Source organism: Electrona antarctica, assembly GCF_951216825.1.
Source record: "Electrona antarctica genome assembly, chromosome: 21".
Taxonomy (NCBI): domain Eukaryota; kingdom Metazoa; phylum Chordata; class Actinopteri; order Myctophiformes; family Myctophidae; genus Electrona; species Electrona antarctica.
The window spans coordinates 2,510,767-2,531,569 of record NC_136802.1 but is presented as its reverse complement, the minus strand read 5'-3'; the positions used below and the strand labels follow the sequence as shown (position 1 = coordinate 2,531,569).

Genomic DNA, 20,803 nt, shown 5'->3' with positions numbered 1-20,803 from the left:
ATCCTGTAAACTAACCCTAACTAACTCTATACTGGGTTTGAATCCTGTAAACTAACCCTAACTAACTCTATACTGGGTTTGAATCCTGTAAACTAACCCTAACTAACTCTATACTGGGTTTGAATCCTGTAAACTAACCCTAACTAACTCTATACTGGGTTTGAATCCTGTAAACTAACCCTAACTAACTCTATACTGGGTTTGAATCCTGTAAACTAACCCTAACTATATACTGGGTTTGAATCCTGTCAACTAACCCTAACTAACTCTATACTGGGTTTGAAGCCTGTAAACTAACCCTAACTCACTCTATACTGGGTTTGAATCCTGTAAACTAACCCCAACTAACTCTATACTGGGTTTGAATCCTGTAAACTAACCCTAACTCACTCTATACTGGGTTTGAATCCTGTAAACTAACCCTAACTATATACTGGGTTTGAATCCTGTCAACTAACCCTAACTAACTATACTGGGTATGAATCCTGTAAACTAACCCTAACTCACTCTATACTGGGTTTGAATCCTGTAAACTAACCCTAACTATATACTGGGTTTGAATCCTGTAAACTAACCCTAACTAACTATACTGGGTTTGAATCCTGTAAACTAACCCTAACTAACTCTATACTGGGTCTGAATCCTGTAAACTAACCCTAACTAACTCTATACTGGGTTTGAATCCTGTAAACTAACCCTAACTAACTCTATACTGGGTTTGAATCCTGTAAACTACCCTAACTAACTCTATACTGGGTTTGAATCCTGTAAACTAACCCTAACTAACTCTATACTGGGTCTGAATCCTGTAAACTAACCCTAACTAACTCTATACTGGGTCTGAATCCTGTAAACTAACCCTAACTAACTCTATACTGGGTCTGAATCCTGTAAACTAACCCTAACTAACTCTATACTGGGTCTGAATCCTGTAAACTAACCCTAACTAACTCTATACTGGGTCTGAATCCTGTAAACTAACCCTAACTAACTCTATACTGGGTCTGAATCCTGTAAACTAACCCTAACTAACTCTATACTGGGTCTGAATCCTGTAAACTAACCCTAACTAACTCTATACTGGGTCTGAATCCTGTAAACTAACCCTAACTAACTCTATACTGGGTCTGAATCCTGTAAACTAACCCTAACTAACTCTATACTGGGTCTGAATCCTGTAAACTAACCCTAACTAACTCTATACTGGGTCTGAATCCTGTAAACTAAACCTAACCAACTACTGGGTTTGAATTTTAATCCATGCATACCAGTGGGTTTCAACATTTATTTTTCATATCAAGGCCTATTATTTATTCTGCATTTGAGCCACGGAACACCATCTGATGACATTCATCACCGCAGACATAAATCTTACCAATAGTTTGTTGTTGACTTGGATTAGATTTTCTCCACAATTCCATCCATGCTGTATTGATGTTGGTACCATTAGGAGATAACAGGCAAACGTTGATCAAAATAAAATCTCTTCTACATTCTCACCAAATGTGTAGACAATCAAGTAATGCATTTGTTTAACAATAATTTAAAGATCTCATCATCATTTTGACATCATGTGTCCCTAGCGATCAGGGAACGACAGTTTTCTACCTCTGGTCCGCCCTGAGGCAGGACTCCAGAGAAGGGAAGATATAACCTCATTGTCAGCTCTGTAGCAGTGGCCGGCAAAACTGTGTTCTTCTGGATCAGACTAGTGAAGAAACACAGGGAAGGTTGCCGTATATTAGATTAGTCGATGGGTGGACTAGTGAAGAAACACAGGGAAGGTTGCCGTATATTAGATTAGTCGATGGGTGGACTAGTGAAGAAACACAGGGAAGGTTGCCGTATATTAGATTAGTCGATGGGTGGACTAGTGAAGAAACACAGGGAAGGTTGCCGTATATTAGATTAGTCGATGGGTGGACTAGTGAAGAAACACAGGGAAGGTTGCCGTATATTAGATTAGTCGATGGGTGGACTAGTGAAGAAACACAGGGAAGGTTGCCGTATATTAGATTAGTCGATGGGTGGACTAGTGAAGAAACACGGGGAAGGTTGCCGTATATTAGATTAGTCGATGGGTGGACTAGTGAAGAAACACAGGGAAGGTTGCCCGTATATTAGATTAGTCGATGGGTGGACTAGTGAAGAAACACGGGGAAGGTTGCCGTACATTAGATTAGTCGTTGGGTGGACTAGTGAAGAAACACGGGGAAGGTTGCCGTATATTAGATTAGTCGATGGGTGGACTAGTGAAGAAACACGGGGAAGGTTGCCGTATATTACAGATTTTGCGCTCTCATTAGAAGGCGGGTGTAAGTGCCATCCAACCGATTCTCGTTTCTTTGAAAGTGTCCATGTCTCGGAGCCATAGAGTAGAATCGGCTCAACGGTCGTCCTACATATTTTTACTTTTAACATCTTACTAAGCTGGGATGACCAGATCTTATGCATGGCATTGCATTTAAAGATCTATTACGGGTCCATTTGGTTACCAACTCTCCATAATTTAGCTCCAGGACATGTATTCCATATACATAAATAACTGAACGTGAAAACAAACAGATAATCCTTTTTAACAATTATCAACTTTATTATTTATTCACACAAACATAAAAATATGATACAAACTGAGGGTTTAGACGAACACAGAGAGAGAGAGAAAATTAAAAACAAGGAAAAACAGAAGGTTGTGATCGGAGGAACAGCAGTGCTTCAGTCTTTATAGGTGGAGCGGAGGTGGGCTTTATACGCTGAAACATAAGAAACACAAGACATTATAAATGCTGCTCTGAAACATGAGGAGAAACACAAGACATTATAAATGCTGCTCTGAAACATGAGGAGAAACACAAGACATTATAAATGCTGCTCTGAAACATGAGGAGAAACACAAGACATTATAAATGCTGCTCTGAAACATGAGGAGAAACACAAGACATTATAAATGCTACTCTGAAACACGAGGAGAAACACAAGACATTATAAATGCTGCTCTGAAACATGAGGAGAAACACAAGACATTATAAATGCTGCTCTGAAACATGAGGAGAAACACAAGATGAGGTTTATGCGCTGAAACATACAAGAAAACAAACAAAACTATAGTCAGTCACCAGTGTTTATTTTGTCAAACTAAAACTATGATGAAAAATGTTCGTCGACTAACCTTTTTTCACGGACTAAAACTAAATGGAAACTAAGCTATGATGACTAAATATAGTGTACATACAATTTCGTCAACAAATAAAAACTAGACTAAAATGTTAGGAAGGGACTAGTGGACAAGAGATCCAGTATAAGTCCTTTTACACTTGGTTGCATGCTGAAAATAGCATATCTACAAGCTCACAACGCATCACTCCTGATAATGCGTTGGTCCGACATGCATTGCGCCATGCTTGTGGTTATGTTAGGGTTTTGGGTAGGGTGTCGGTCTAATGACAGTCGGACCAATAGTATGTCGGAACTAAAGCCTGTACCCGACACACATTTAAATATACAGATAATGTGTTGATGTTTACCTTCCTGGTTGTCCCACAACTCAGCAGCAGCGGTGTTCAGAGGACTGTCGTTGTTTGGTTCTGAAACAAAACAAAATTAAATAAAATTCATTCATTCAACAATGTTACTGTACAAATGTGTTCCAACACACTTTGCTAGTTTGGGATGGCTCAGGGTAGAAGGAAGGGTTAAGTTTAGGATGTCTCAGGGTAGAAGGCAGGGTTAAGTTTAGGATGGCTCAGGGTAGAAGGCAGGGTTAAGTTTAGGATGGCTCAGGGTAGAAGGCAGGGTTAAGTTTAGGATGGCTCAGGGTAGAAGGCAGGGTTAAGTTTAGGATGGCTCAGGGTAGAAGGCAGGGTTAAGTTTGGGATGGCTCAGGGTAGAAGGCAGGGTTAAGTTTAGGATGGCTCAGGGTAGAAGGCAGGGTTAAGTTTAGGATGGCTCAGGGTAGAAGGCAGGGTTAAGTTTAGGATGGCTCAGGGTAGAAGGCAGGGTTAAGTTTGGGATGGCTCAGGGTAGAAGGCAGGGTTAAGTTTAGGATGGCTCAGGGTAGAAGGCAGGGTTAAGTTTAGGATGGCTCAGGGTAGAAGGCAGGGTTAAGTTTGGGATGGCTCAGGGTAGAAGGTTTAGGTTAAGTTTAGTTTAGGATTTTGTTTATAAGAATTTGAAGTTTTCAGTGTTTTTTTTGGTCAGAAGTTGTCAGCAGCCGAGTTGTCTTGGTCTGAGGCTTACAGGTCTTTAAATAAATACTTTAATATGAAACGTCTATGGGAAAAATGTATGGTAAAGTAATAGAGGAGTAGAGGATACAGCCACAAAGAACACGTACATCTATATACCTATATAGGCTGGGTGCTGGATCAAAATAAAGCCACAAATGAAGAAATGGAAAAAGTCCGCACACCATTTTATGCTCCCAGTGAGATCTTTACTGAAGTGGCAACATTTCAGGCCGCAGCCCTTCCTCAGAAATTCTCTTTCGGGCCGCTTGTCGTCATGAAAGGGGGCGGGATTGCGACGCTCTATTCAGTATTTAATCCGACGTCATTTTGTAGTCCTACGTTACGTCCGGGTCCAAGTGGCACCAGCTCCCGTCCGCAGCTCATTGTAAATAGAATATCTAAACACGTGAATCTTTTTACAATGACGTTATTTTTCAGAAAGGAAGCCATTGAGGGTTAAAATAGTCTTAATGCTTCCAACACAAGTAGAATTATTAATGTTTTGTAGTAGTGTCCATGACAAAGAAAATATATGATGTGGAGACAATAAAGACTATCATCATTATTATTGAAGGTGGTAACAGTCCATTTGCTCAGTACAATATTTCGGGGGCATATTTAGAATGTGTGCAGGGTTGAGAATGTTGAATCTAGTTTGCAATCAATGAGGATTTAGTTGACACAATGAAATACAATGGCAATAGTATTCCGTGTGGGGCAGACGGCCTTTCACAGCCAGATTTGGGAGATCAGCAGCTTTGTTGTGGCGAGGAAAGTGGTAAAAGGAGACTTTCGTGGTTGTTTTCGTCTAAGTAGACTCTGTATGGCAGTACTGTAGTATTTACCTCCCAGTAAGCAGTATTACTATAGTATTTACCTCCCAGTAAGCAGTATTACTATAGTATTTACCTCCCAGTAAGCAGTATTACTATAGTATTTACCTCCCAGTAAGCAGTATTACTATAGTATTTACCTCCCAGTAAGCAGTATTACTATAGTATTTACCTCCCAGTAAGCAGTATTACTATAGTATTTACCTCCCAGTAAGCAGTATTACTATAGTATTTACCTCCCAGTAAGCAGTATTACTATAGTATTTACCTCCCAGTAAGCAGTATTACTATAGTATTTACCTCCCAGTAAGCAGTATTACTATAGTATTTACCTCCCAGTAGACTCTGTATGCTCAGCAGAATGGACCGGACGTCGTACAGCGCTGACCACTTGTCCTTGAGGATGTCCAGACAGATGAAGCCTTGGTCGTCCACGTTGGGATGGAAGCAGGGCGTGATGAACTTGACCCGCGGCGCCTTGTACGGATAGCCGCTGGGAAACTCCAACGACAGCTTGTAGCGAAACCCCTCGAATACCTGAAAAAAAAACACACAGCATGCATACATACATCACTGACTGATTCATTTTATTCACTGGATCTCAACCAGTGGTCCCGGGGACCACCAGTGGTCCTTGAGGGGGTCAGCTCCAAATATGGAAATCTAAGGGTTTGAGGTCAGATGTAGAGTTGCTGGCCAATATTGATGACATCAGGGATATCCATATATGGGCTTAACTGCGACAGCAGGTCGCATTTAACTATATATATATATATATATATATATATGCATCGCTGACGACGTCACGTGATGTCACGATGACCTGGGCACTATATATGGGGCCGATGTGACATCAGCCTGGGGGCTTGCCTAGGGTGACCAACCAACCCACACACTGACGGGAAATGCTAGATTCCATAGTTAACCGAGACCTGCGGTCGCAATTACTACAATGTTAGGTGAGGTTAAATAGTTACGTACGGTTCCTACAGCTCCATCGATGGTTCCGATCCATTTAAACAAGTTTTCGGACTCTGGAAACGCAGAGATGCCCTTATCTCCTGACATCTGAAACACAACGGATAAAAAAAGCAACATGAATACAAACACAAACAATACAATTCAGCAACAATCATACGTAAGAAACACTTTCTACGTCGTTCAGTGGCAGAACGCTGTGTGACAAAACTGTCACAGCCGTGTCAAATAAATAGTTATCTCTGTAGGGTTCTCTACTGAATACTGATTGGATGAAATTGGAATCCTGACAAATGTGTTGCTGGAGAGACCCAGAGTAGTATAAAAGAGAGTAATGACACTCCCGTTGACTCTCATTGTAACAATGGAATGCGGAAGTGCTCATTCTATCTCAATGGAATAGTTCCAGCCATAGGAGCAATGTTTGGAACTATCACCCATAGGTACCCGCTTTGCGGCGAGATCAAAGCGTGTCACCACTCTCTTACTACATTACTCTGGAGAGACCCAGATTCCTGTTACTGAACAAACACTATGACGATAATATACAGCCCTTTAACACCTAATGGATATGGATGGGAACCGTTTTGGGTGGGAACCCCTTTTGGTGTTTTAAACACGTTATAATTTAGCTATTGAAAAATAGCAGACCTACAAGCTCAAGAGCTTGTAGGTCTGCTATTTTTGAAAAATCGTGAAAATGTGGCCCAAATGTTTGAATATATTCTTTCAGAGCGAACGTTTTTAACTCAAATCTTTGCTTCTGGTGGCCTATTACTGGTGGCCTATTACATAAAATTGTTGGGGTCCTTGACATGAAATATTGAGAACCACTGATAGAGAAAATAAAAAAAAAATACTTTTTTTAATTTCGAAGTCAGGCCTAAACGGGTTAAAGCGCTTTGGATAAAAGCGCTATATAAATGCTCCATTTACCATTTTATGTTATAGCAGTGGTTGTAGCGTGTGTGTGTGTGTGTGTGTGTGTGTGTGTGTGCGTGTCTTACCATCAATGTCATCAGCTCCTGCTGCAGTCTGCAGAGAGGAAGAGGAGCACAGATGAAGGTTAGGGTTTTTATTTTAGTTGTGTGTTCAGCTACAGGTTTAGTGTTTTCAACTAACCAGAGTTGACACCATGCACACCACTAACTATTATATATACACACCTCTGACTTAGCCCTGAAACATGACTTGACTGTCATAACCCATTCAAAACGGGAACCCCTTTTGGTGTTTTAAAGCATTATGTTATGCTTTAGCTGTTGAAAAATAGCAGATCTACAAGCTCATAGCTTGTAGGTCTGCTATTTTTGAAAAATCGTGAAAATGTCGTGCAAATCTTTGAATATATATTCTTTCAGAGCGAACGTTTTTAACTCAAATCTTTGCTTCTGGGGAGGTCCCTGGAACAACATATTTTCAGATGGGGGTCAGTGGCAAATTAAACAACATTTTTGGGGTCCTTGACATGAAATATTGAGAACCACTGATATAGAAACATAGGTATTTCAGAAAAGTGTCATTTAGAAGACATTTTTAAATGGGATAATCATGACAGCGGCTGCTACATTTACAAAGCAAACATGTACACAAATGTTCAGATTTCAAATAAACCCCATACAGTCCCTAACACTCATTCTGTAGCTCCGAAATGAGGTCACACAACAGTTACCATTCCACTGCGTTGCAGAACCGCCGCATGGTTTAACATGGTCACTAGCAGGGCGACAGTATTGTTACTATGGTGACAGTATGGTTGCCGTGGTTACCTCTTGGTGACCGAGCCCTTGGCGGAGCTGCCGCTGGACTCGCTGCCCTTCAGGGACTGCTGGTTGGACGAGGCTGCGGCTGGGTCCATGTTCTGAGACGCCATCTTTGTAGTTTCTATACACTGTGGAGACATTATTATTATTATTAATGCCGCTGGGTCCATGTTCTGAGGCGCCATCTTTGTAGTTGATACAACTGTGGAGATATCATTATTTTGATTTTATGAAGCTTTGATTTTATGAACATAAAAATGGCTATAGGCCTACAGTGGAGACATTGACTAACAGAAGAACTATTGTTATTGCCAAATTGTCTCTTACATAAGGCGATGGGAGTCTCTCGCGAGGAGTGTACGTAGCAAATTCTGTAGCTACCTTCCTAAATCTCTCTTTATATAGGGTTCGACTGGGTGTTTGTCACGGTGACGATGCCAGTCAACTGGATGCGTGTCACAATGACGATGCCACTCTTTTATACCCATATATGGGGACTTTCTTACATTGACCTGATGTCAGCACTAGATTTCTCCATATATGGAGCTCAAGGTGAAAGCCTTCGTTACAATTATTATTATTAATGCAGCCGGGTCCATGTTCTGACTGAGACGCCAACTCAGTGTATGAGTAGCCACGGCTTGGGTGTGGCAAGTCGTGCAGGAAGTACTGGGAGCTGATGGTAGGCGTGGCGCAATACCGACAATAAGCCACTCCCGACCCCTCAGGGTTCCTTGAGGAGGTTCCGATTTCCAAATGGACCCTTATAGGTCTGTATTGCAACTCTGAGAGTACAGATGGAACCAAATGGACCCTTATAGGTCTGTATTGCAACTCTGAGAGTGTACAGATGGAACCAAATGGACCCTTATAGGTCTGTATTGCAACTCTGAGAGTGTACAGATGGAACCAAATGGACCCTTATAGGTCTGTATTGCAACTCTGAGAGTGTACAGATGGAACCAAATGGACCCTTATGGGTCTGTATTGCAACTCTGAGAGTGTACAGATGGAACCAAATGGACCCTTATGGGTCTGTATTGCAACTCTGAGAGTACAGATGGAACCAAATGGACCCTTATGGGTCTGTATTGCAACTCTGAGAGTGTACAGATGGAACCAAATGGACCCTTATGGGTCTGTATTGCAACTCTGAGAGTGTACAGATGGAACCAAATGGACCCTTATGGGTCTGTATTGCAACTCTGAGTGTACAGATGGAACCAAATGGACCCTTATGGGTCTGTATTGCAACTCTGAGAGTGTACAGATGGAACCAAATGGACCCTTATAGGTCTGTATTGCAACTCTGAGTGTACAGATGGAACCAAATGGACCCTTATAGGTCTGTATTGCAACTCTGAGTGTACAGATGGAACCAAATGGACCCTTATGGGTCTGTATTGCAACTCTGAGAGTACAGATGGAACCAAATGGACCCTTATGGGTCTGTATTGCAACTCTGAGTGTACAGATGGAACCAAATGGACCCTTAAGAGTCTGTATTGCAACTCTGAGAGTGTACAGATGGAACCAAATGGACCCTATAGGTCTGTATTGCAACTCTGAGAGTGTACAGATGGAACCAAATGGACCCTTATAGGTCTGTATTGCAACTCTGAGAGTGTACAGATGGAACCAAATGGACCCTTATAGGTCTGTATTGCAACTCTGAGTGTACAGATGGAACCAAATGGACCGACAGGGAACTCACAACATGAGCTTTTAAATCAGCTATTTTCGGCGATGTCTGACCGTACAAATCTGATCACTTGGAAATAACAGTGTTGACAGTAGGTCTTAAAGATCAGATTAATAACAGTGTTGACAGTAGGTCTTAAAGATCAGATTAATAACAGTGTTGACAGTAGGTCTTAAAGATCAGATTAATAAGAGGGTGGACAGTAGGTCTTAAAGATCAGATTAATAACAGTGTTGACAGTAGGTCTTAAAGATCAGATTAATAACAGTGTTGACAGTAGGTCTTAAAGATCAGATTAATAACAGTGTTGACAGTAGGTCTTAAAGATCAGATTAATAACAGTGTTGACAGTAGGTCTTAAAGATCAGATTAATAACAGTGTTGACAGTAGGTCTTAAAGATCAGATTAATAACAGTGTTGACAGTAGGTCTTAAAGATCAGATTAATAACAGTGTTGACAGTAGGTCTTAAAGATCAGATTAATAACAGTGTTGACAGTAGGTCTTAAAGATCAGATTAATAACAGTGTTGACAGTAGGTCTTAAAGATCAGATTAATAAGAGGGTGGACAGTCACATTAGGTCCTGAAGATCAACATCTGATTAAATAAGAGTTTGGACAGTAGGTCCTAAAGATCAGATTTAATAACAGTGTTGACAGTAGGTCTTAAAGATCAGATTAATAAGAGGGTGGACAGTCGCATTAGGTCCTGAAGATCAACATCTGATTAAATAAGATCCTAAAGATCAGATTTAATAACAGTGTGCATTGTATTGCGTTTTTATTTTATAATGTTGTGTTTATTTTAGCAGCTACAACTTTAGGTTTAGATTTAGGTTATTAAAATACAAAACATGAACCACTTTTTTTTCTCTCCTTAAAATCTTAGGCTATTCTAAAGATCCGATCTACAAGCTCACAAGACGTAGCGTCGTCACCCGTTTTTAACTTGTAGATCTGCCCCCCCCCAGGGGTCCTTCAGGTCCCAGCTAAATGATAGTTTGGAACCAAATGGACCCTTATGGGTCTTTAACTCTGAGAGTGTACAAATTTGTACACTCAGAGTTAAATTAACATTGATTTTACAATATAGGATCCCAAATGCCATTAAATGGGGGTCCTAGACTAATACATGTCAAACAGGTTGAGAATCACTGCTAGTCATAAACATCTTCTCTTATGGGGGTCCCTGGCATCATCTCTTCAAACGGGGGTCCGCGGGGCTAATTAGTGTCAATCTGGGGGTCCTTGACATGAAAGGGTTTAGGAGCCACTGTTCTAGCGACATAAATAAATGCTGTGTTTGGGTTTCAGTTAGCAGCTACGGTTAGCATTAGCAACAACACTTCAACATCTGGCCAAACAAACGTCATTCAAACAATAAAAAAACTAATATACGGATATAAGACAGAAGATCGGACGAAGCACGACGTAAATTAAAGACGTAATTGACGATAATGTCGATTAAACGTTGATAATGAGAGACTCACGCGGAGCAGGAAGTTTCTGTGGCTCTTCAAACACAAGACGACGATTTCAAACGGAGGGTGTAACCCCGCCCCCCGGTTTAAATCGACCAATCTCCGACTCCCTCCGGGCGGACGCGGCCAATGGGCGCGCAGGACTACAAAACAAAAAAGCAACGCGGCTCCGATTGGCTCGACGCCTTGTTGACCAACCAGGAAGTGACGTTATACAAAAATGAGAGACGAACAAAATTAAATAATATTAATTAAAAAGTCTTAAAAAGTTAAATGAATACAATCTGTAAATATGACGAGATGTATTCCAATTCATCCAATACATACATATATAGCATATACAGCATATATACAATTTATAATAATATATTAAATAAATATTATTTAGTTTTATTATCATTATTTTTAACAAATCTTCATAACAGTCATAGACACAAACAACAAAGTTATTAATGCAACAATACAGAATCAGAGCCCAGGGGGAATTACTAACAGAAAACATTAACTAAGGTTTAGGATGACAACATACTTGTATATACTTTAATTTAGCAATAAAGACAAAAGTCAATAGTTTTATAGCCTCTGAAACCCAGACGTTTTTATTTCCAGGGAGAAAATTGTTTTATAATCTCTTTTTTTAATCCTTTATTCTTTTTTACGCAAAGCCTGGTGACGTCACGGGCTGTGCGCCGGAAGCTATCGTCTCGTCTCTCCTCCTCCTGGTTAGCAGCTAACGGCTAACAGAGAACAACAACGACCACATGAGAACACAATATATTACTTTATATCGTAGATATTAATACATAGACTAGTTTGTTGTTTGGAGGTCTATAATAAGTTAATACAATGAACGCCCCGCCAGCCTTCGAGTCGTTCCTGCTGTTTGAGGGAGAGAAGAAAATCACCATCACTAAAGACACCAAGGTTCCAAATGCCTGTTTGTTTACTCTGAATAAAGAAGATCATACCCTGGGGAACATTATCAGACAGTAAGTTATATTATATTAAATAATATTAATAATATTATTAATATGTCTGTTTACTCTGAATAAAGAAGATCATACCCTGGGGAACATTATCAGACAGTAAGTTATATTATATTAAATAATATTAATATTATTATTATTAATATGTCTGTTTACTCTGAATAAAGAAGATCATACCCTGGGGAACATCATTAGACAGTAAGTTATATTATATTAAATAATATTAATAATATTATTATTAATATGTCTGTTTACTCTGAATAAAGAAGATCATACCCTGGGGAACATCATTAGACAGTAAGTTATATTATTAATATTAATATATTATTATTAATATTAATTTTGAAGACCACACTCTGGGGAACATTATTAGACAGTACTTTTATTTATTATTCAATTTAATTCAAAGGAGCTTTATTGGCATGAGAAAACAAACGTTTACATTGCCAAAGCAAGTGTCACAATACAATAAAAACAGTTGAAAATGTGTAAAGTATATACAGTTGGAGGAGGTTCAGTATTGTGTAAACAGAGCTATGTCACATTGCATCGTTATGTACATGTTATACAAGGTATAAAGCTTTTTTGAAACAAATAGCAGCAATTATTTGCAGTCACTTTGGGACAAATGGCAGCATTCTCAGAACTATTTAAATAGTATACAGGAAATACTCCGATTTAAGATCTGTGGGTCTGTATTATTATTATTATTACAGATCACACTCTGGGAAACATCCTTAGATGTTAAAGATCTTATGAAGAGATGATCTCATCAATGATCTCATGATCTTTCATGATCTGCTTTAAGTAAGATGTTAAGATTATTATTTTATGAATATGTCTGTTTACTTTAAATAAAGAAGATAGATCACACCCTGGGAAACACAGATTGTGCACATTGTGTACATTGTAAAGCTATGTGGATAAAGGTGCTATAGAGCGTCGCAGTCCCGCCTCCTACCCTGGACCAAGAAATGAAATCCAATGCATTATTCTCATAGACATTTCGTAAAGTATTTATTTAAAGACGGTTACGCCGCGGACAAAGCCAACTGGAGTCGTGACAACTCATGACAACACAAACAATATTTTGGACCAAACAAATAATTAGAAAGAAGAAAAAAACGGCAGGTTACAACACTTTTTTTGTTGTTTGTCTTCTTTGTAATTATTTGTTTGGTCCAAAATATTGTTTGTGTTGTCATGAGTTGTCACGACTCGAGTTGGCTTTGTCCGCGGCGTAACCGTCTTTAAATAAATACTTTAAGAAATGTCTATGAGAATAATGCATTGGGTTTCATTTCCTGGTCCAGGGTAGGAGGCGGGACTGCGACGCTCTATATAAATGCACCATTTATAACATACATAACAATTGAAGAACCCTCAGGTCCACCTCACCCCTGCCCCCTGTTGAAGAACCCTCAGGTCCACCTCACCCCTGCCCCCTGTTGAAGAACCCTCAGGTCCACCTCACCCCTGCCCCCTGTTGAAGAACCCTCAGGTCCACCTCACCCCTGCCCCCTGTTGACAGGCTGGAATGGCTTAGGGTTGACGACAGTACAGCATCTTGCAATGGGTCTGGTTAGTGGTTACCCACGGGCCACGTACCTAAATACTTCCTTAATGTCAACAAAGTCCACACCCACAACACCAGAGGGAGTTCAACAAACCACATGCAACCCAGAACAAAGGACTAAATTAATTTAGCTCCTATGCCACCAAAATGTGGAACGCCCTACCGACAGTCATTAAGACTTGCGAATCCCTTGACTCCTTCAAAACCGCTCTAAAAGGGCACCTACGGACGGCTGCAATTCAAAACTGGACCCCGTAAAATCTGAATCCCCTCCCCACCCCCTTTCCCCCTTACTAGTGTATATGTTTCTTTTCCCTTTTTACCTCCTTACATGATTTCCTGTTTTTTGAGGGGCGCTAGCCCCTCAAAAAACAGCTTTTGTTCCCACAAAATGTCCGCAACACAAACATTAAATGCCATTGACAATCGAATGAAGGGAACATTTACGTGATCTTGTCCACACACGTCTCATATTTGCCATCGACAATGAAAGGAGAAATTAGGTCAAATGTCTGCCAAATATGATGTAAACGTGTGGCAACATGCAACAGGCATTCTGATTGGCCAGTATGAGATGATGCATGATGATGTACGATCATAAGAGCGCCCCTCACTTCACACAGGTGTGATTTTTAAATATATATAGAAGTGTATATTTGTACATCTCTAAATGTTGTGATGAATTGAACATGGTGGACCGTGTTGTAAACCAGTGTAATGCTGCATCAGTGTGTCGTCCACAGTAACAGTCTCTGTATTGAGTTGTGCTTTGGTTTGAAATGTACCCATTCTGCAAACTGTTAATAAATATTTCAATCAATCAATCAAGCTTTTTTTTACACTCTAGATCCATTTGATGTTTCCCAAATATAAAATGAGTGAAAATAGCCAATCGTACAAACTATTTACATTAATTCGTTTGTTTTCAGTGTTTGGGAAACAGTGATATATATATATATATATATATACCATTTCAATATTTTTGAGGAAATATGCTGCTATTTGTACCAAAAATTACTGCAAAAGATTGGTGCTATTAAAAAAGCTTTATATATATACAATGTAACATGTCGATGCAATGTGACATAGTTCTGTTTACTCAATGCCAATACAGCTGCTTTGAATTGATATAATGTATATATTCCATCTCCCTCTCCCTTGCAGACAGCTGTTGAAGGACCCCCAGGTTCTGTTTGCAGGGTACAAAGTCCCCCATCCTCTGGAGCACAAGATCGTCATCAGGGTCCAAACTACACCCGACTACAGCCCACAGGTACAGAATACACCCTCCAAACTACACCCGACTACAGCCCACAGGTACAAAATACACCCTCCAAACTACACCTGACTACAGCCCACAGGTACAGAATACACCCTCCAAACTACACCTGACTACAGCCCACAGGTACAGAATGCACCCTCCAAACTACACCTGACTACAGCCCACAGGTACAGAATACACCCTCCAAACTACACCTGACTACAGCCCACAGGTACAGAATACACCCTCCAAACTACACCTGACTACAGCCCACAGGTACAGAATACACCCTCCAAACTACACCTGACTACAGCCCACAGGTACAGAATACACCCTCCAAACTACACCTGACTACAGCCCACAGGTACAGAATACACCCTCCAAACTACACCCGACTACAGCCCACAGGTACAAAATACACCCTCCAAACTACACCTGACTACAGCCCACAGGTACAGAATACACCCTCCAAACTACACCTGACTACAGCCCACAGGTACAGAATACACCCTCCAAACTACACCCGACTACAGCCCACAGGTACAAAATACACCCTCCAAACTACACCCCTAAAACTACACCCGACTATAGAGAGTCGCAGTCCCGCCCCCGACGAGAGGCTCGGAAAATAATTCCCCGTTAATTTTCCCCATAGAATGTATTTATTTAAAGTATTTATTTAAGGACGTTTATGCCGTGGACAAAGCCAGCTCGGCTCGTGACAAATCGATGATCAAATAATTAGAAGAAAAAAAAGGCAGGGTAATAATTTGATGGGTCCAAAACATTGTGTTTATTGTCATGATTTCTCACGAGCCGAGTTGGCTTTGTCCGCGGCGTAAACGTCTTTAAATAAATACTTTTTGAAACGTCTATGGGGAAAATGATGGGGAATTATTTCCTGGGCATCGTCATGAAAGGGGGCAGTCCCGACCCCTACCATGGACCAGGAAATGATTCTCCGTTCATTTTCCTCATAGACATTTCAGAAAGTATTTATTTAAAGACGTTTACGCCGCGGACAAAGCCAACTCGAGTCGTGACAAATCATGACAACAAACACAATTTTTGGGGCCGAAAACATAATTAGAAAGAAGAAAAAAACGGAAGGTTACAACACTTTTTTTGTTATTTTTCTTCTTTGTAATTATTTGTTTGGTCCAAAATATTGTTTGTGTTGTCATGAGTTGTCACGACTCGAGTTGGCTTTGTCCGCGGCGTAACCGTCTTTAAATAAATACTTTTTGAAATGTCTATGGGAAAAATGCATTGGGATTCATTTCCTGGTCCATGGTAGGGGGCGGGACTGTTGCGCTCTATAGCCCACATAGGTAGAAAACAACCTGAAACACACCACCCGTCTATAATAACAATTAATACAACTTGTATTTGTATGTCACCTTTCATGACATGAAGTGCAGCTCAAACTAAAAAAACAAACATTGCATGGATGCACCTGGGACGTATCCTCAGTGATGTATCCTGAGGTCAACGGGGTTTCACCTGGGACGTATCCTCAGTGATGTATCCTGAGGTCAACGGGGTTTCACATGGGACGTATCCTCAGTGATGTATCCTGAGGTCATCACCTGGGACGTATCCTCAGTGATGTATCCTGAGGTCAACGGGGTTTCGGGTCTCTCAACATCATACCCGTCACTCAGGCGACCCAGCCGGGAGTGATCAAGTCCCGACTTATGTCCCAGTAGCTACCCTCGATCAGTCCCACTAGGGAAAAACCTACACTTCTGGCGCATGGAGGGACTAGGCTCTGTGGGTTGTCTCCTGTCCGGGCCCCTCCTACGTCTCACCAGGTCCACTCCTGCTCTCACCAGGAGTAGAGCGAGGACCTGTGTGTTGCACCAGAGTCCCAGCACCAGACAGTTCATTCAGGAGTGGTGGGCAATGGTTCCGCAGGGTCATGGTGCTGTGGTTCTGCTTGCATGGCCCTCCCAAAGGCCTCACCGAGGGCTGTTGGGCTTCCCCCTCATGGGGGCGCTAACCCATACCGCTCACCTCCTCAAGGAGGACACAGGCTGGGGCGCTAACCCATACTGCTCACCCGGGTGCCGTCTACATTCCGGCTGTCACCCGTCTCTCCGGTGGTCACCAGACTATACCTGGTTGTCACATATAGTCTATTCCTATGAGTCACTATAAATAGAAGAACTATAACTAAAAAGTGCTTTACAGAGCAGTTTAAGATTAGAGAAATGGAAGCGCTGCAGGAGTTAGTGGCTCTTAGATGGGTGCTCTTTGGGGATCGTATACTGCTGAAATTTTAAAAATGTCTTTTAAATCCTGACAGTTTTCAGAATAACCCATGTTTCTGTATCAGTGGTGCTCAATATTTCATGTCAAGGACCCCAAAAATCATATGTATTTGGCCGCCGACCCCCATCTGGAAATATGTTATTCCAGGAACCCCCCAGAAGCAAATATTTGAGTTAAAAACGTTCGCTCTGAAAGAATATATATTCAAAGATGTGCGCCACATTTTCGTGATTTTTCAAAAACAGCAGACCTATAAGCTCGTAGCGCGGCAAAAACTTTTAAGATTTTATATTATGCACATGCCATGGTCACATAACCATTATATGTTGAGTGCATGCTTTGATGGTTACAGTTTTATAATCAGTTTTGATGAGTAAACCTTTGTGGAGATCTTCTCAGTTCTCATTATATGCTAGTTACTGCCATTCAGGATGGAAAATGAAATCCATTTGTATTTGGGGAGAAGTAGTTTCATAAGGGGCTGGTATAAAGTACAGAAAACGTTCAGTTCACTAGTCTACACTCTACTCTACAACTGCCTTCATTTCATCTGATTGTCTGTCTGGCAGGCACTTAACAAGCGATCGATTAATCGATTTTCGATTATGAAATATTAAAATCGATTTCGGAGACTCCGATGATTAATCGGAAAATCGATTAATCGGCGGCATCCCTAGCTTGTAGATCTGCTATTTTTCAATGGCTAAAGTATAACAATGCTCAAAACACCAAAAGGGGTTCCCGCCCAGAATGGGTTAATTCCCAAAGGTGCAGAAAAAGGAATCCAAGGCACTCCGTCTTTAGTGAAACAGAATTATATGAGCAAGGCAAATAAAAAAGAGCAATGATGAAAAAAAGAAAAGAACAGCAAGGCATAAAACATTAAAATAATAGCAGTAATGCAATACAGTGAGGAGTGAGGACATGAATAACAAGGAATTTAAAAGATCAACTAAAAGCAAGAGTGTATAAGTAGGTCTCGAGCTGTGCTTTAAAAAGGTCTACCGAGGCTGCCTGTCGAAGGTCTAGTGCAGGGGTGCCCACACTTTTTGACTTGAGAGCTACTTTCAAAATGACCAGCTCGGCAAGATCAATTAATCAATTATTATACCATTGCTGAAAATATTTTAAATATGTACCTATTTTTTTTAATCGTTTTTTTTCTTCAATATATTTAAATGAAATACTCTTTAGGGGCATGTAATGTGATCTACCTGCACAGCCTTTGTGATCTACTGGTAGATCGCGATCTACCTTTTGGGCACCCCTGGTCTAGTGGGAGTTCCTTCCACGCTGTCGGCCCCTAGAAGCAGAAAGCTGCTTCAGTTCACAGTGTTTTTTAGTTGCCATTTTTTAGGCAAAGCGAGCAGGCCAGCTGTGGAGGACCTGAGGGGGCGGTTTGGGACATATTTAGGCAGGCAGTCATAGACGTAGGAAGGTGCGAGACCACTGAGAGCTTTATAAACAAGTAAAATAATTTTAAAATCAATCCTAAAAACAACCGGGTGCCAAAGCTAAAACTGGAGTAATATGTTCTCTCATTAGCCCACAGGTGGAAAGCACCCCCCTAAAATACACTTGTGTGTTTCCACAATCCACAATGAGTCTAACATTCATTACAAGCTGAAATATCAGTCACCAGAACTGCTACTGTTAGTATAGCTATAATTATATGAATCTAATAATACCAGACAGCTTAGCAGTTCAAGTGCCCTTGAACAAGGGATTGAACCACTACGATGAAATGTTCTATGAGCAGGGCCTGGCTGGAAACAAGTTCTTGAGCTTAGCCCAGATACCCTGGGTAAATATAGTAATCATTTCATTTCATTTCAGAAGATGCGTTGCAATTTTCTCTTAATGCAGTACCTCAAGTCAGCCAGTAGGTGTCCTACTAGACCACAGGGTGTTAGAAGTGCAGGAGGGAGGTTCTTCACAAGTTAGGATTTAGAGACAGCCTTTTACATTTCAAACTACAAAGCTTTGAATGATTTGTTTAGAGCTTGTAGATCTGCTATTTTTGCTATATTTGAATTGTAATCCTGAAAAGTAACCTTTTTATTTAATTTTAAATGGATTTAGTTATAGTTATTTTAACTTTATGAACTAAATAGAAATACATTGGACGTAAAAAAAAAAAAGACAGTAGCATTTTAATACTAGTCATTTAGCTACATATATTAGACAGTTTGTAAATACATCAAAGAAGATGCAATTATAATCCATTTCTAATGGTTGAAGCCTTGGCCTGGAAGAGAGGTCATCAGGTGGTCTCCAACCTGAAGAGAGGTCATCAGGTGGTCTCCAACCTGAAGAGAGGTCATCAGGTGGTCTCCAACCTTCTTAGAGTCGTTCAACCCTCAACGCACTGTGACCCCCTTTCCACCGGTTGGTTCCCAATGGGAACCGGTTCAGTTCTTTCTGGTTCTAAGTCCATGAGCCAGAGCTCCAAAATTGGTGGGAAAAACTAGACCTATATTCAATTGTTTATAGGATCAATACAAGTAAATTAATACATACCCTTCCACAGTAGTAGCTTTTTCATATTTTCTATTATTTTGCATATTATTTTCATTTGCATATTTAAAAATGTAAAATTTGTAATACAATAAATCATTGTCGTCATGTAAGTACTCAATTGGGGAAGTTTCATGCTGATAACAATCTAATATAGGTATGGTTTTTCCCACTCAATTCATAATTAACGTTCCAATGTTGGAGCTCTGGCTCATGGACTAAAAAGCAAAAAGAACTGAACTGGTTCCCACTGGGAACCAACCGGTGGAAAAGGGGCCAGAGAGGTCTCTAGGACTATGGTTTGCCTCCTGCCTAGTGTCCTCCGACGTCTCACCAGACCGTTCCTATGTCAGTATTCAGATATTAACCTGTGGGGCGGCATTAAGTGATGGTGGGGGCCACATGTGTCCCCCGGACCAGTAACTATGTGATCTGATCTCAGAGGTGTTGTTATGTCTCGTTGTGTACAGGAGGTGTTCACAGATCTGATCTCAGAGCTGTTGTTATGTCTCGTTGTGTCCACTAGGAGGCCTTCACCAACGCCATCACAGATCTGATCTCAGAGCTGTCTCTGCTGGAGGAGCGCTTCAGAGTGGCCATCAAGGACAAGCAGGAAGGCATCGAGTAGTAAACCGCCTCGCCATTGGCCGCTGTGGAGCCAACATGGCCGCCCGCTGCCGTCCCAGCCAATAAGCCGCCTCGCCATTGGCTGCTGTGGAGCCAACATGGGCCATGGGGGACGTTTTGACCCTCTGCTCACTGGGAAAAAAATGACTGAGCTGTTTTGTTTGTTTTTTGACCAGAATGGAGGTTGACTTTTCAGTTGTTAGGATTAATTCATGTCTTATATTGAGTTATTGTTGTTGAAAACAGATGTTTTTGTTTTTTTATAGCTTGACATTTAAACACATTAAAATGTCTTAAAACACATTTAAAAGGCTTTTTTTATCAGTTTTATTTAAATAAGTTTGTGCTGTCATGACAGTTGAGCATTAGGTGAAAATGGCTGATCTAATAGTGGTTCTCAACTTCTGTGATGATTTGGTTTGTCTCCATTATTAATCATTGAAATGTCCTGGGTTCGATTCCCGCTTGGACGCTGTGGGTGCTGGCGGCGTGTTTCCTCCTCCGCGTCATCAGTGCCCATACCCGAGGCGGGGTTGGCGAAAGGGCCTTTCTGTGTGGAGTTTGCATGTTCTCCCCGT

The 20,803-nt window shown here is 40.9% G+C and overlaps 2 protein-coding genes across 2 annotated transcripts; one reads left to right on the top strand and one right to left on the bottom strand.

Moving 5' to 3' along the window:
• Positions 1-2,568: 2,568 nt before the first annotated feature.
• Positions 2,569-11,100, bottom strand: ube2c (ubiquitin-conjugating enzyme E2C). Its single transcript, XM_079490942.1, has 7 exons — positions 10,994-11,100; positions 7,807-7,928; positions 7,045-7,072; positions 6,041-6,127; positions 5,392-5,596; positions 3,525-3,584; positions 2,569-2,753 (listed from the first exon to the last, which is right to left on the bottom strand). The coding sequence occupies exons 2-7, from the start codon at positions 7,908-7,910 to the stop codon at positions 2,716-2,718; spliced, it is 522 nt and encodes a 173-aa protein (XP_079347068.1). The 5' UTR covers positions 7,911-7,928; positions 10,994-11,100; the 3' UTR covers positions 2,569-2,715.
• A 562-nt stretch (positions 11,101-11,662) lies between these two features.
• polr2j (RNA polymerase II subunit J) lies at positions 11,663-20,528 on the top strand. The gene is made up of 3 exons (XM_079490773.1): positions 11,663-11,973; positions 14,711-14,819; positions 20,125-20,528. The coding sequence occupies exons 1-3, from the start codon at positions 11,831-11,833 to the stop codon at positions 20,224-20,226; spliced, it is 354 nt and encodes a 117-aa protein (XP_079346899.1). The 5' UTR covers positions 11,663-11,830; the 3' UTR covers positions 20,227-20,528.
• The last annotated feature ends 275 nt before the right edge of the window (positions 20,529-20,803 follow it).

What these genes read in the sequence shown, in the direction of transcription:
- ube2c (XM_079490942.1), bottom strand. Translation starts at nt 7,910, where the DNA reads ATGGCGTCTCAGAACATGGACCCAGCCGCAGCCTCGTCCAACCAGCAG. An exon ending in AAGGGCTCGGTCACCAAGAG is followed by an intron (nt 7,073 to 7,806) that starts GTAACCACGGCA and finishes TCCTCTCTGCAG; the next exon opens with ACTGCAGCAGGAGCTGATGA. An exon ending in GTTGTGGGACAACCAGGAAG is followed by an intron (nt 2,754 to 3,524) that starts GTAAACATCAAC and finishes CTTATGTTTCAG; the next exon opens with CGTATAAAGCCCACCTCCGC.
- polr2j (XM_079490773.1), top strand. Translation starts at nt 11,831, where the DNA reads ATGAACGCCCCGCCAGCCTTCGAGTCGTTCCTGCTGTTTGAGGGAGAG. An exon ending in CTGGGGAACATTATCAGACA is followed by an intron (nt 11,974 to 14,710) that starts GTAAGTTATATT and finishes TCTCCCTTGCAG; the next exon opens with ACAGCTGTTGAAGGACCCCC. An exon ending in CACCCGACTACAGCCCACAG is followed by an intron (nt 14,820 to 20,124) that starts GTACAGAATACA and finishes TGTGTCCACTAG; the next exon opens with GAGGCCTTCACCAACGCCAT.